This window comes from Lotus japonicus, chromosome 3 (assembly GCF_012489685.1).
Source record: "Lotus japonicus ecotype B-129 chromosome 3, LjGifu_v1.2".
NCBI classification, from domain to species: Eukaryota; Viridiplantae; Streptophyta; class Magnoliopsida; order Fabales; family Fabaceae; genus Lotus; species Lotus japonicus.
The window spans coordinates 82,438,254-82,453,352 of record NC_080043.1 but is presented as its reverse complement, the minus strand read 5'-3'; the positions used below and the strand labels follow the sequence as shown (position 1 = coordinate 82,453,352).

The 15,099-nt window shown below is 37.9% G+C and overlaps 2 protein-coding genes across 2 annotated transcripts; one reads left to right on the top strand and one right to left on the bottom strand.

The window, feature by feature from the left end:
* The first annotated feature begins 7,403 nt into the window (after positions 1 to 7,403).
* On the top strand, positions 7,404 to 9,105 carry LOC130746490 (uncharacterized). Its single transcript, XM_057599128.1, has one exon. It carries the CDS (start codon positions 7,857 to 7,859, stop codon positions 8,895 to 8,897), a length of 1,041 nt encoding a protein of 346 aa, XP_057455111.1. The 5' UTR covers positions 7,404 to 7,856; the 3' UTR covers positions 8,898 to 9,105.
* Positions 9,106 to 11,713: 2,608 nt separating this feature from the next.
* LOC130746491 (uncharacterized protein At2g37660, chloroplastic) lies at positions 11,714 to 14,137 on the bottom strand. Its single transcript, XM_057599129.1, has 8 exons — positions 13,856 to 14,137; positions 13,680 to 13,769; positions 13,511 to 13,563; positions 13,321 to 13,416; positions 13,151 to 13,228; positions 12,386 to 12,448; positions 12,124 to 12,297; positions 11,714 to 12,046 (listed from the first exon to the last, which is right to left on the bottom strand). Exons 1-8 carry the CDS (start codon positions 14,058 to 14,060, stop codon positions 11,870 to 11,872), a joined length of 936 nt encoding a protein of 311 aa, XP_057455112.1. The 5' UTR covers positions 14,061 to 14,137; the 3' UTR covers positions 11,714 to 11,869.
* Between the last annotated feature and the right edge of the window lie 962 nt (positions 14,138 to 15,099).

Here is a 15,099-nt window from a genome sequence, read left to right as displayed (position 1 = left end):
TGAACATTACTACAGTCAGTGAGCCAACTAGATACTCTGAGGCAGTGAAGCATGAGTGTTGGAGGAAGGCTATGGATCAGGAACTAGAGGCTTTGGAGAGAAATCACACATGGATTCTTGTTGATAAGCCAGCTGACAAAACTCCAATTGGGTGCAAATGGGTTTACAAGGTGAAACACAAACAGGATGGCTCCATAGAAAGGTACAAGGCACGCTTGGTTGTCAAAGGTTATACACAAGTGGAAGGCATAGACTTCATGGATACCTTCTCCCCAGTAGCTAAAATGACTACACTTCATGTGCTGCTTGCTTTGGTAGCTTCCAATAATTGGTTTCTTCACCAATTAGATGTGGACAATGCATTCTTACATGCCAGCCTTGATGAGGAAATTTATATGGCATTACCTCAGGGTCTTCCTTCTTCTAAACCAAATCAAGTTTGTCTCCTACAAAAGTCCCTCTATGGACTCAAACAGGCCAGTAGGCAATGTTACTCGACCCTCTGTGTTGCACTTCAGGATCTTGGTTTTAAACAAAGTTCAGCAGATCACACACTGTACATAAAGTCAGGAAGCAAAGGCACTTTCACTGCTCTCCTGCTCTATGTGGATGATGTTTTATTGGCAGGAAATGACATGACAGAGATCATGACAGTCAAGCATTCTTTACATGAGAAGTTTCGTATCAAAGACATGGGAGAAGCAAAGTTTTTCCTTGGTCTTGAGATTGCTAGATCTACAACAGGAATAGTGCTAAATCAGAGAAAGTATGCTCTTGAATTACTCTCAGACTCAGGCTTGCTTGGTTGTAGGCCAGCAACTACTCCCATGGATAGCTCACAGAAGCTTAGTGCTACCACAGGGACACCCCTAGCTGATATCAGCTCTTATCGTCGTCTCATAGGTAGACTTTTATACCTCACAACTACTAGGCCCGATATCTCATTTGCAGTGCATCAATTGAGCCAGTATCTCTCTGCTCCTAGTGATGCTCATGAAGCAGCAGCTCACAGGATCCTTAGATACATCAAAGGCAATCCTGGATGTGGTCTCCTCTATTCTGCTTCTTCATCTTCTGTCTTAACAGCGTTTAGTGACTCCGACTGGGCCGGTTGTGCTGACACACGCAGGTCTATCACTGGTTATTGTATGTTTCTGGGTACATCATTGATTTCGTGGCGATCCAAGAAACAGAACACTGCTTCTCGTTCATCATGTGAGGCCGAGTATCGTGCCATGGCAGCTTCAGTTTGTGAAATCCAATGGCTAAGCTACCTATTGCATGATCTTCAATCTCCTCTACAGTCACCAGTCTCCATGTATTGTGACAATCAGTCAGCTATTCATATAGCTCATAATCCAAGCTTTCATGAGAGAACGAAACACATTGAGCTGGACTGTCATATAGTTCGTGAAAAATTGAAGCAAGGATTAGTGCATCTTCTTCCAGTTGCATCTTCTCATCAGCTTGCAGACATTCTCACGAAGCCTTTGACTCCAGGACCCTTTCGACACATCTTCTCCAAACTGGGACTGTTTGATATACACTCTCCAGTTTGAGGGGGGCTATTACATAGTGTAGATAATGAGTTTTACCTTTACCATCTTTCCTTTAGTTACTGTAAATAGTTAGTTACTTTACCACTAGGATTAGTTACTAGTGGTTAGTTAGTTAGAGTCGGTTGATTACTCTAGTTAGTGTTAACCACTCTAGTTAGTGTTAGTTAGAACCATGGTTAATTGCTTTACCTTGTGTATAAAAGAAAGCTCTCTGTACAATTTACAATCAATCAATTGATTCAGCTTTTCAGTTTTATCATCTTCAACCTTTCTCTACTTCAAGATTTCTTATCTACCGGTGCGTGCTTCTCCTCATCGATATGGTATTGAGCTGGACCTCTCTTGTCCCTGATGTCCTTCAGAGTCAGAGAATGTACATCATGTTTTACTGTTTTGTCATGTGATTAAACGATCATCATTCGCCTCTCCTTTAAGGTTAAGGCTGGAAAATGATTGTTCTATTCATGTTTTTTGCAGGATTTTATTGCACAAGCTAGCCTTCATGGCATTGATTATTTTCTTGCTCTATTGTATTCCATTTGGAAAGCTAGGAACAAATTGTTATTCTGTGTGGACCAAACCATGTTGGACTCAGTGTTACAGTGCGAGACATTCATGCGTCCTTCCCTGGTGGAGATATTGTAGATACATATTCCCCTGGCCACCCGGGCGCATTGGAGGCGCGTTTTCAGAGGTGGTGTATTCAAGCTCAACTTTGATGTATGTGTTTCAAAGGCATGTTTGGCAGGTTTTGGATGTGTTGTTCATGATTACAATGGTGAGGTCTTGGCAGTGACACTATTAAATGTTATGTATTGAAGTCCTTTCTCACGTGATTGCTCAAGTTCTCTACTATGGATGTTTGTTGGCTTTGGCTCCTGATCTTGGATTCCGCCACGTTTGCTTTGAGACTGACCGGTTCACTCTCTTTGAGGCTTGGAAACAACCCCCTAGTGATAGCTCTTATTTTGCCACTATCGTTAGTGATTGTTGTGATTTAGTTTCAAATTTGATGTTTTTAATTTCTCTTATGTTCATAGAACTGATAAGCATAGTGGCTTTTTTGGCCAAATTTTTCTTTTACATGGGTTTTTTTGTTTGGCTTGCGGAAGCTCTTGATGGAGCTCTTCATCTGCTTCAAACTGACGTACTGGCCTTAGCGTGTGTTTCTACTGCTCATTATGTTTTCAAAAAAAAAAATTTGGTGATACCAAGTATTTCATAGCCAGCAGTCATGACTCATGAGACTAATCTCCTTGAGACTCCGAGATCACTATAACTGGTTATGTCTCTCCCAATAAGTTATTCTTACACGACACTCGGTGATAAAACCCTCAACTAAATGCTTAAATAGCCTAATTATTCACCTATTGTGTTAGACCTTCTTGCTTAATTGACTTGACTTGTTGATGAATTTATTATTGCACCATTTACTTGCACTATAAATAATGTTTAGTTTGTTAGAAATTTTAAATATGTAGGAGTATTACGTCATTGGATTTAATAAGTGATCTAACCGGTTAACATCTGAACCATTTTCCTCTAGTCTCTGAATTCAGCACAATATTCAAATATTGCCTAATTCTTGCAGAAATTTTGTGACACTCCAATCAGATTGACCCCAACCACATTTGACCAGAGAAAAAAACCCCCCATTGACCCCAACCCCAGCTTCAGCGGAAGCTTCACTGAAATTATATCCCTTTGTTATTCGCATTTTGTTAACTTGTTGTGGCCCATTTTCCATGATATTGTAATCACACTTAATCAACCCAAAGAAGCTGTATTTAATAACAGAAAGGTCAGAGAAGACATCTACGTACTAGGGTCTAGGGAAAAAGAAACAATGGAGGGAAGGTCGCTACCAACAAGAGCAGAGTCTCAGAATGGAGCATATCAAAGAACAGAATCAAGGTACCAAAACTTTAAGGGGAATTGGATGGAAGAGATGCGAGGTTCCCTTATGGTGGTAGCCACAGTTATTGCAACCTTAACCTTCCAAATTGCTATAAACCCACCAGGAGGTGTTTGGCAAACAGACACAAATAGCCAGCAAGGTTGTGCTCCTGATAAAATATGCAAAGCTGGAACTTCAGTGTTAGCCTTTGGTGATAGTGACCAAAAGTTGAAATATGAGATTTTTATTCTGTTATGTACCATATCTTTCTCAGCATCTCAGACCATAATCCTGTTAATGATTAGTGGATTTCCCCTCCGTAACAGGGTAGTTATGTGGGTGCTTATATTAATCATGTGCACCTCAGTGTTTTGCACTGCAGGGGCCTATTTGATAGCTATTTGGATGGTGCTGAACCCTGCTAGCAGAACAGTTGTTCGGATCACACGGTATTATATACTGTTTTGGGTGGGATTAATTGTTTTGTTGTGTCTGGTTCTCTTCTGCCGCTTTGTGTTTTGGTTACTCAAGCAGTTCTTCCGCTTCTTATGTTGCTGCTGGTGAAGGACTACTTCAATTTTATTGGTTGAAGTTTGATGTTTTTCAATGTTTTGCTGGTTCCGAAGTCGGTTGGTGAAACATTCTCCAAACCAACAAACTACTCCGACGGGTTGAAACTTACAGTGCACACATATCAAAATTGTGTATATGGATTTTAGTAGCTTAGGGGTGTTAATAGTTTTGATATTTCTTGTCAAGGGTTAAAGCAAATAAACCACCTCAGCTATAGAGGTGTGCTCATTTTGGTTCTTTTGTATGTAATTGAATGGAAGCTGGATATATCACACAAGTTTGCTTCCCCACAAATATTTGTTCATGATTAATACTAAAGTTGTCTGGATGTTTGGTTTTCAATTGCTTCACAATTTCTAGTTGCTTCAGATTTAACCATCCAAAAGAGATATTTGTCTTTCACTTGAAAAGTTTTTTGTTAATTAATTTTAAATGAATACATCTAACTTATAACTTGATCAAGAGTCAATATAACTTCATACAAATTACTTTACACCAAAAAGAGACTGGTAGGTGATTGAAATATCTACAAGTATAGAGTGTCATGAAAAGTCAACGATTGTCAAGTAAATAATGGTTCAATTGAAAAAATGATTTTAAAGACGTGTATAGAATCACTATCAGTCAATGGTAAAATGATAAAAAAAGATGAAGTGCGATCGATTATATGAGATAACGATCTGGTTTCTAAAATTTGTTATTATTACTATTTTTAGAGAAAAGATTAAGTGTTCAATGTTCTCAATAGAACAGGTGGGAAAAAAATGAACAATGTTGTTTTGAAGAGGAATAAAGCCGAATTAGTATAATCAGTGAAACGGTGAGTTTTTCAAGGCTGCATGTAAAAATATAAGCCTTAAGTGAAGGTTTAAGGTGAAGTTGAAGCTTAGAATAGTCAAACAGGGCCTATAAGCAGATAAGTGCAGCATGAAGTGAGGTTGACATAGATCACACAATTTCTACAATTATAAATGAAAGATCCCTTGGTGGTATGCTTTGGACTTAGCGTTTTGTACTCTTTTTCCTCACTAGGTTTTTCTAAGGGGGTTTTTCCTAGTGAGGTTTTAATGAGGCAAATTTCTAAATCTAACCTCCTAGGGGCTTTCTTTCATTTACAAGTTGAGATGTAATTTTTCACCTAGCTTATTTTAACTCTTTTTGTATTGAGTTGAAGTACCCCTTGTACTTCACTTCAATATAATTTATTGCTTATAAAAAAAAAATGAAGATCCCTCAATTGGGAATTGGGATATAAAATGAGCAGCATGCCCCGGCCCAACCCTTTTTTTTCTTGATGAAGGCTACTAAGCCTTGAATCTGGTGAAAGGTAGGACCTTTTTTTTTGAATATGATATTGACCAAAAAAAATATGTTGAATATGATAAATATATTACCCACCTATTCTCACCAAGTGTGGTCCTTATGTCACCGATGGCTAGGAGTTCTGACTGCACTTCCAGATTGTGTTTCAGTGCATTTCTTGCAGTTTGGCAATGATTTTCACACACTAAAACAGCAGGGCCTGATGAAGACAGTTTGGCTAGCAATAGCATGGTCGTTATGGTTACATAGGAACAAAATTGTGTTTAAGAATGATCACAAGGATGCAGCAGTTGTTATAGAGTTAGCTCAAATGAGAGCTTGGAATTGGATAAGGGTGAGAAACAAGAACTTCAATTATTCAATTTATGACTGAATCTCACAACCGAGATTGTGCTTGGAGAACCTGTGATCTCAGACTTGGATTGAGGGCTGTGGTTTTGATTATGTGTGTGCCTCTTTGCTGTCATATGAAGGAGCAAGTGTGGAATTGTTTTGCTGTTTTTTGAGTCACAAAATCTGGTCTTATGCTGCTGTTTTTTCCGCCCTATTGATTGTGATATCAGAAGCAGTTTTAGATTTTGTCATTAGGCTCTCAATGAGAGTGGAATTAGGTACTGTAGGTATTTATTTAGAGGTAACTTGTGAATATGTCTTTGTTTCTTTTGTTTCCTTGGTTTTGACATGTTGCAACTGGTTTGGAGTAGACCTAGTACTTCTATATTAATACATCTTTTTTTTGCTGATAAAAAAAAAAAAAAACCCACCTATTAGTATTATTAAAACTATGAAACTGAATGTAGAATTTTAAAATATTAAACCAGTTGTCATTTGATAAAGTAACGGAGAAATTAATATAGTTCAGAATTGAATTTTGTTGAATGTTATTATTCCTACAAATTTTAACCTCACTCCCCATCCTCACATCCTCATATATCCTCTTGCTTATCCCCAATTCTCACGGAGTGGTGCATTTTAATTGGGTTAATGGTGAAACTAATCTCTGAGTTTGTAAGTAAATTTGATTTTAATCCTTTTGAGAAAAGATGACTTTTAGTGGCGTTCACTTCTATAATTACTAGTGGTTTTTTACCGCCACTAAACATCATTTTTTCTCAGAGAGACTAAAATCATATTCGCTTATAAACTTAAGGACTGATTTAACCATTAACTCATTTTAATTTTTAACCTCATCCTTATTCCTTACATTCCCACCACAGGTCACAAAGTTCTTAAGCATGACATTAAGAAAATATTTTAAAAAATGATTTATGACATTATAATCTTGATAACTATTTTCAAAAGGTCAAATTTTTTCAAGAACGAAAAACTAAAAAATATGAAATATTTTTATAAGAATCATTTTAAATTATGATATATAAGATGAAGGAGAATGTTGGGCAGGCTGGGGCTCACTATGATGTGGAGGATTGGAGCTTGATGTTTGGACTGACGCTAGATACGATATGGTATGTGAGGAATAGGAAGGTGTTTGATAACTTCATGTCAGGAAGCTCATCGAATTGCAACCAGGTTTGTGCAAGGGTGACCCAATACAAGGAAGCCATGAGAACGACTCATGTAACTCGAGTGATGTCTCCAAGAAGGGAGTCTCCGGATATTCGATGGTTTCTGTCGGAGGTGGGTTGGGTTAAAAACTAAACACTGATGGAGCAGCCTTGTTAGTGACTAGCATGATGGCGTGTGGGGGTATAATTGTCGTATTTGAGTCTTGACCTAGTTTTTGTTCTATTGTTTTTCGGAAGGCAAATGTCATGGCAGATGCTTTAGCGAAGCATGGCTTGAGTCTAGAATCTCATTGTCCTATTTGAGTCTTTACCTAGTTTTTGTTCTATTTTTTCCCATTTTCATCCCTAGTAATGGAATCTAATGAAGAACTTAGTCACGTGGAACACCCCACAGCACACCAACCAAATCTCAATCAGCTAATGGATAAGGATTCCCACGTCACTAAATTTCTCGGACAACACTCCACTCTGCCAAACAAACAAAACCCATCCCAAATCCACAACTGACACGTGTCAGTCTCATCTCCTTCACCCACACCCATTTTCACCTTCAAATCCCTCTCTCATTCCGGTAATCCACCACTCTCTCTATATCTATGCTTCTCTGACGCCGATGGCTGCTTCCAATTCTCCGGCACGGTTCAAACCTCCCTCCGCCGCCGTCGAGTTTCATCGGTATGAACCATCTGCGACACTCTCCCTGTTGATTTAGAAATGCTAGATCTATTCATCGCATCACACCGTCGATCCAAAACCTGGTTCCACAAGAGGAAAAAACACACCCTCTTCTCTTCTTCCCTCTCCAATTTGCACCATAACACATGATTCCAATTTCCGAATTGTACAGTTAGAATTTCTCTCCTTGTTTTGTTTTTGCAATAAAGTTTGTTCAATTTCCCAATTTTGGTTTTCAAAGCTTGTACAGTTAGGGTTTAAGGTGGTTAGGGTTTGATTCTAGGGTTGGGGAAAGTGGCGAAAATGAGTATGACTGTGGCGGCGGAGGAAGAATCTGGCGGCGAAGAGGTTCTTCATCTCCCGGCCGAAATTGATTGGCAGATGCTGGATAAATCCAAGTTTTTCTTTCTTGGTGCTGCCCTTTTCTCTGGGGTTTCTGCAACCCTGTATCCTGCTGTTGTTTTGAAAACCAGGCAGCAAGTGGCTCAGACTCATGTTTCTTGCATCAAGACTGCATTTACATTGATTAGGGGTGAGGGGTTTCGCGCGCTGTATCGCGGGTTTGGGACTTCGTTGATGGGTACGATCCCTGCGAGAGCTTTATACATGGCTGCCCTTGAGGTTACTAAGAGCAATGTGGGGACTGCGACGGTTAGGTTTGGTTTTGCTGAACCGACTGCTGCTGCGATTGCCAGTGCGGCTGCTGGGTTGAGTGCAGCTATGGCAGCTCAGCTTGTGTGGACCCCGGTTGATGTTGTGAGCCAGAGGTTGATGGTACAAGGTTGTTGTAATTCCAGTAATCCGAAGGGTTCTGCTGTTAGATATATCAATGGGATTGATGCTTTCAGGAAAATTCTCAATACGGATGGTCCTAGGGGGTTGTATAGGGGTTTTGGGATATCAATTTTGACCTATGCACCTTCAAATGCAGTTTGGTGGGCTTCATATTCTGTTGCACAGAGGATGGTTTGGGGTGGAGTTGGGTACTACTTGTGCAACAAGAAGGGTGAGGAAACTAATAATGCATTGAGGCCAGATGCAAAAACTGTTATGGCAGTTCAGGGAGTCAGTGCAGCAATGGCAGGTGGCATGTCTGCTTTGATCACCATGCCATTGGATACAATCAAGACAAGACTGCAGGTCTTGGATGGCGACGAGAACGGCCGCCGCGGACCAACCATTATGCAGACAGTCAGGAATCTGGTTAAGGAAGGTGGTTGGACGGCGTGTTATAGAGGATTGGGACCTCGATGGGCTTCAATGTCAATGTCCGCGACAACAATGATCACCACCTATGAGTTCCTAAAACGGCTTTCCGCAAAAAATCAGGATGTTCTGACATGAAGATAAAGGATACATTTATAACAGGATCATAAAGGAACACAGGAGAGAAGGAGAAGAGGTTTTTTCCTCTCTTCTTTTGTTTAAATTCCACTCTTGTCTTTTTTCATCTTGTATCTGTTTTTTCTTCTCTTTGGGCTTGCCCGCATGACTGCTTCATCAATGTAAGTCATTGCTGGTTGATATATAAATAAAAATCTCTTCTAACACATCTACATTTCTTGGGCACTATTGAAATCATGCATATGTTTATTCTAATTTTGAAGTTTGTTCTGATAATGTGTCAATCTGGGTTAGAAGTTGGATAGCTAAGTATTCAAATTAAATAGCATCCAGTAGCTTAGCTGACTTAGTAACTGTGGATTTCAATATTTGGGAGCTCTAGTTTTTAGGTTGAATCTTGTCTCCCATGTCAATTGTTAACAATTGTTAAAGGCTTTTGAAAACAGTTGAAAAGAAAAGAGAAAAGTAGCCGACCCTTATCACTATCAGCATTCAAGAATCTTCGACTATACTCATGTTTTCCACTTACTTAGATCTATGCTAGTTAGCAGGAGTGGGAACAACTTATAGGTATTTTTTAATCTTATCTCCACATAGGTTTTGTTAGCTGAGGATCACTTTTAATTGAATGGTGGGGCTACCAACATGTTGGGTGGGTGTGGGAGTTTTGCCCACTAGGCCACTACTACTACCTAAAACAAAAGGGGTATTGTTTTTCACACATCTCAAAATTTCTTTTTACAGATACCCCGTTGTTAATTACTCCCTCCGGTCCTATTTATAAGCAACAAAAAAAAATCACATAGTTTAAGAAATGTAGTAAAACTAGATAAAATGCAATAAATTTGTCTTGAATCAAAATAAACTTCCAAAATTACCCTTTGTTATTCGTGTTGGAAAGTGGGAAAGAGAGAGAATAATTAATGAGACACATTCTACAAGTTAGAATTAATAAGGGCATCATTGGAAAAAAATTATTAATATAGCTCAAACTTTCATTTGGTTCTTATAAAAAGGACCAAGATTTTTCTTCTCTTTCATGCTTATAAATAGGACCGGAGGGAGTATATCTTAATCACACACCCTGTTTTCAGACTCAATTTTCTCCGGGATCTCCATGATCCCAAATCCGTTGTTAATACATGATAGAGAAAACACTAGAGACAAGCTACCCATACTCCTCCACTTCCACGGTGGCGTGATCTGGATCAGTAAACCAGACTTGTTCATGTACTACCAATTTTATTACACAGTTTGTCTGGTCCACTCAGCCTATCTGTGTCTCCCCATCCCTTCGTCGTACTGTAGAGAACCCCCTCCCTGCAAGTGTAGATAACAGTTTTATCCCGAAAGTTTATTTCTGAAAGAGGTCAAGGGGTGTCTGTACTCATTTTAAGGGTATGTTTTGAAGAAAAATGTTTAGGATGTGTAAGTAGTAAGTTTAGTGTGTGCAAAAATTATTCCTCAAACAAAAGTTACATTGTAGCCTTCTTGTTGTAATTTGCAAATGTCAAGATATAATCTATAAAAAGAAATTATTTCTGCACAATCATAAAATAACCTTTTTTAAAACAGGCCTCGATCGTTAATAAAGGTCATCCTGTAGATCAGTATTTTTTTTTTACCATCCATATTACAATTCAACATCTAACACAATATTGCTCAAATGAAATTCATATTTTGTTTTGATCTTTGTTCGTTTGTGGTAGGTGAGATTCAGCTTCTGCCAGAATCTGGTGCCAGCTGATTGTTTTTAGGCTGAAATATGTTTAGTCCCTGAAAATTAATCAAATGTTGGTTTGAGTCCCTAAAAAATATTTATTAGTTTTTAATCTCTGAAAATATACATTATTATTGGTTTAAGTCTTTGCCGTTAAATTTTGCTTATGTGACTTATGGAATGATGACTCACCCTTTTTACTTGGGGTTTTCTTTATCTAATTTTGCACAACGGAACTCACTCATCCACACCCACCACTTCCATCACCGTCGTAGCTAGGCTCACCGTCACGGTTTCATATCTCTCGTCGGGAAATTTCCATCAACAATAGGGTCCAAAACTCTTCCCTATTTATATGGGTGAGTTCCACAATGACAAATTATATAAGAAAAAACAACTCCAAGAGGGTGAGTCATCATTTTGTGAGCCACATAAGCAAAACATAACAGTAAGAACTAGAACAGATAAAAGGATTAAAAACTAAGAAATGTTTTTTCAGGGCTAAAGCCAATAATATTTGCTTAATTTTTGGGGACTACAAACATATTTAAGTTTAACCTTGTTTTTAAGTCTGGTATAGAATAAAGTAATAGATTCTCTATAATAGAAGATGGACCCAAACATCAGAGTACATATCTCAAAAGGTAGAAAATGTTTTAAACTTGAACCAGAAAAGGGGAACTTGTAACTTTTTTTCATTGAACAATAAAAATAATGGAGAACTTTACATTTGTTGGAAAGGGGAATGTTGCAGGACCGAAGAATATAATGAAGATGTCGACCAACTGGATTCCACAAACGTTGATGCAGAGGGGAATTGAGGATTAACAATGGATATTGGAAACTGAAAGTGGAGGGGGAGACATGGATACATTGTAGACATTGTCTTCATTCTCTTAGCGCAGCAGAATCGACCTCGTGCTCAAAGTCTTGACATCAAAATGAATTTTGGGGAAACTTTTGAATAACATCATGCATGAGCTTACTTATCTTTCATCTACTTCCTAAGTAGTTAAACTGGATGAAAAGTTTTACTAATAGAGAAGCTACCGAGTTCTTGCCTTTTTAGTGACTGGAAGTAAATTAAAATATGCAGTTCTAGTCTCAAAACCATCAATTTTGTTCACTAAAAGGTGAGAAAAATCACAAAGCCCGCCTTTCTCAAATGGAGTACAGCACAAACCCATTTGAGAACATCCTACACATAAAGAATTAAAACAGAGATACACATGCCTTGCCTTGTGAATGGTGACTAAGTTTGCTGACTCGCTTTCTCCATCAACGCTGCTAGACATTCTTTCCAATCTGAAACTTTGTTTTCCCCATTTGCCACCTCAAATATGAATCCAGATTGAGGGATACACTCCAAGGCTTCTACACACACAAAAGCAGCATCTTCTTTGCTAATACTTCCACTAGCTGCAGAACCCTATTGTAGAAAATATCCCATAAGTCATGGCTATGATATTATAAATAGTCAGCACCTTTATCACTTGTAGTATGTACCTTGTCAAAGGTAAAACCTTGCTTCCCACCAGGTGTATCTTGTAATGCACCGGTTCTAATGATCGTGTAAGGAATTCCGGAGGTCACCAATGCTGATTCATCTTGCTCTACCAATTTCCTTGCATTGCTTTTCATCATAGATTGAATGCCACTTTTACCACTATAAACTGACAACTGCAACTTTGTTAAAACTTAAAACAAAACGAATATTAACTTTCGTGGCGCGAAGTACTGTATGTATAAGAAAAGAAAGAAAAAGTACCTGTGATAAGAAGATTACATGTTGTACCCCTTGAAGGCTCCCAACGCTGGAAGGAAAACCCTCCTAGAAAAATAATGAAATAATTCAATGGAGTGGAAATAGTTTCAAGTGAAAAATGAACTGTTTTACTAGGAGTCAATTGATTCCCTCTTTTCAAGTATCGAACAGCACATATACATGCACTAACCATTAGCATGTTAGGAAATTCTTCTAAAATTGAATTTACAGTTAAAATCAATCTAGGGAGAAGCTATTGTCACACTGTGGGTAGCTTCTAAGTGCTAGAATTGATTCAGAGAGAAAATAAGCTGAACCAAACATGCTCTATGTCTATTCAGTTGAACAAGACCAAGGTATCCTGCATACAATTGATTCTCTGCTGGTCATTTCATACAAAATTATGGTGATCATTGCTTAATACCAAACAAATTCACTTTTCATAGTACAAGTCCAGACTATCTTCTTCTAATAAGCTAAAATGAATCATCAATTGTCAATTTTAATTCTGCTAAGGTGATCTGGGATTCTACAATGAAATCTAATCTTGTATAGCAGTGACTTATGTTACCTGCTTATCAGAAGAGAAACTTCACTCTTTCCATACAGAAAAATGAGTATAGCCTTGACAGAAAGCTAAACTTCATTGAAAAACTATGAAATAAGCAAATCCGGCTTATGAATGGTTTTATTTATTTGTCTCATCTCTTGTTGATTTGTCTCACGGAGCTTACAAATATGTCTAGAAGCATGGCAAGGTATACATACATTTGGGCATATAATTGTGCGAACTCCTCTCAGAGCTTTCTTCAGGAATCGATTGTCCTTTGTATCACCTGCCATTGACTTTGCAACAAGCACCTTGTAATCAATAATGAGTTCCCAAACAACAACATAGTTACTATATATTATTGGTTTTGCAAAAAAACCTCACTCACCTCAACATAATTTCCAAAGGCTTCAAGTGCAACCCGTTTATCCTTCACCAGTGTCTTTATTCGAGCTTTCTTCACAATCAATTGCAATATCACCATCTACATAAACCAGAAAACACAGCTCAAAAAGTCAGAATTTAATTATTAATGGAAATCAATCAAGATTATGAGTAGAACATAATTATAAGCAGACCTGACCCATCTCACTGTCCCCATCTGTTACCAGCACTGCATCCCTTACTTCATCTGCTTTGAAACAATTGAGTCAGAACAAAATCACTAATGCTAAAAACCAAGATAGCTAGATAACCATATAAATCTAAGCATTCATAATCAAAGATCACTATGCCATACTTAATTACCAGGAAAATCATCTTCACTATCCTCTGTGGCAGGACCATCTTTTGGAACAAGATCAGGTGCACCATACCATTTCCTTAATTTGGGACCTCCTAGAAATGAACAGAGAATCAAAGACAATTAGCAGAACTGGGAAAACAAAAAGATTGGGGGGTATGTGCAGAAATTATCCATCCACCTTCAATGTAATCAAGAATTTGATCCACAAAGCTGATTTTCTTCTTGGCATGACACACAACAAGAAGTGGAACAACAGAACCATTCTCTCTGGTGAATTGGAAAGGGGAACCAAACACTGTTCTTGAACTTTGGGAAGTGAAAGGAGCAAAGTTTTGGAGTAAAAGCGTGGAAGAAGGCTTAGCAGCACAAACCAACAACACCATTGTTGGCAGTGTCACGCTCCTCCAACCGTTTCTTCCCGCGAGAATGGATAACGCATTTCTTTCCAAGGTGCCATTTCATTGATAAATAATCCCTGAAAATATTAGCATCACACAGTTTTAACTTTTTGGAAAATAAATCAATTAATGTAATGGGTTAACAGGGATTGCCTCCCAAGGAGATTGAATTTGGTACCCCACTCATTAAAAATGTCACCCCACTTAAAACCCTTTCGAAAACTTAAAAGTGGGGTGTTACATTATATTTTACACTACCGGGTATGTAAATCATGAATTAATTTCAGAATATAATTCGGAACTTAAAAATCCGAAAATGAGGGTGTGAAATCTCGTAATGGGGGTGGGAAATCTAACCCCCCGAAGGAGGACACCTATCTTACACCACTAAGAAGTATATCTTAAAAGAGTGTGTGAAAGGTGTTAAAAGAGTGTGTTAATATCACTTCTTTTTAACTTCTTTAACAGTAACAACCTTTTCAACAGATGATTATTTCAGGATTTAAACATGTGTCTTTACCTTACGGGGATCTTACGTACGACTATTAGACAAACACATGTTCACATTTTAAGTGTTTGTTTTCAGTTTTAAAATAGTTAAGTTTTGATTATTTTGATAAGTTGTTCTTGAAAAAAGCAAGAATTATAAATACCTTTTTTATGCTTCAGAAAATAAGACAAAAAATACAAAAACTATGGGCATGGTATGAGAAGAGTCTCCCGATCAGGCTGGGGAACATCTATGAAATATAGCGATGAAATCAATCTGCCGAGACATTGCAATCTCTGGGAATCAATTGAAGACTAAGGGCCTGTTTGATAACTGTTTCCAAAACAGTTTTCGGTTTTTAAAAACTGAAAACTTGTTTGGTAAGACCTGTTTTCAAAAACAGTTTTTTAAAACAGTTCTCATTTTCAGTTTTTAAAACTAAAAAACCAAAACAGGTAAAATATGTTTTCAGTTTCAGTTTTTAGTTTTCAGATATCAGTTTTCTAAATGTTCGAAAACATGTCATTCAAACTG

Bases quoted from the DNA above. Each gene is read 5' to 3' on its own strand.
- LOC130746490 (XM_057599128.1), top strand. From the start codon at position 7,857: ATGAGTATGACTGTGGCGGCGGAGGAAGAATCTGGCGGCGAAGAGGTT.
- LOC130746491 (XM_057599129.1), bottom strand. From the start codon at position 14,060: ATGGTGTTGTTGGTTTGTGCTGCTAAGCCTTCTTCCACGCTTTTACTC. The intron at 13,564-13,679 runs GTAATTAAGTAT...GTTTCAAAGCAG, and splicing joins TAGTGAAGATGATTTTCCTG to ATGAAGTAAGGGATGCAGTG. The intron at 12,298-12,385 runs GTACTTTTTCTT...ACAAAGTTGCAG, and splicing joins ATGTAATCTTCTTATCACAG to TTGTCAGTTTATAGTGGTAA.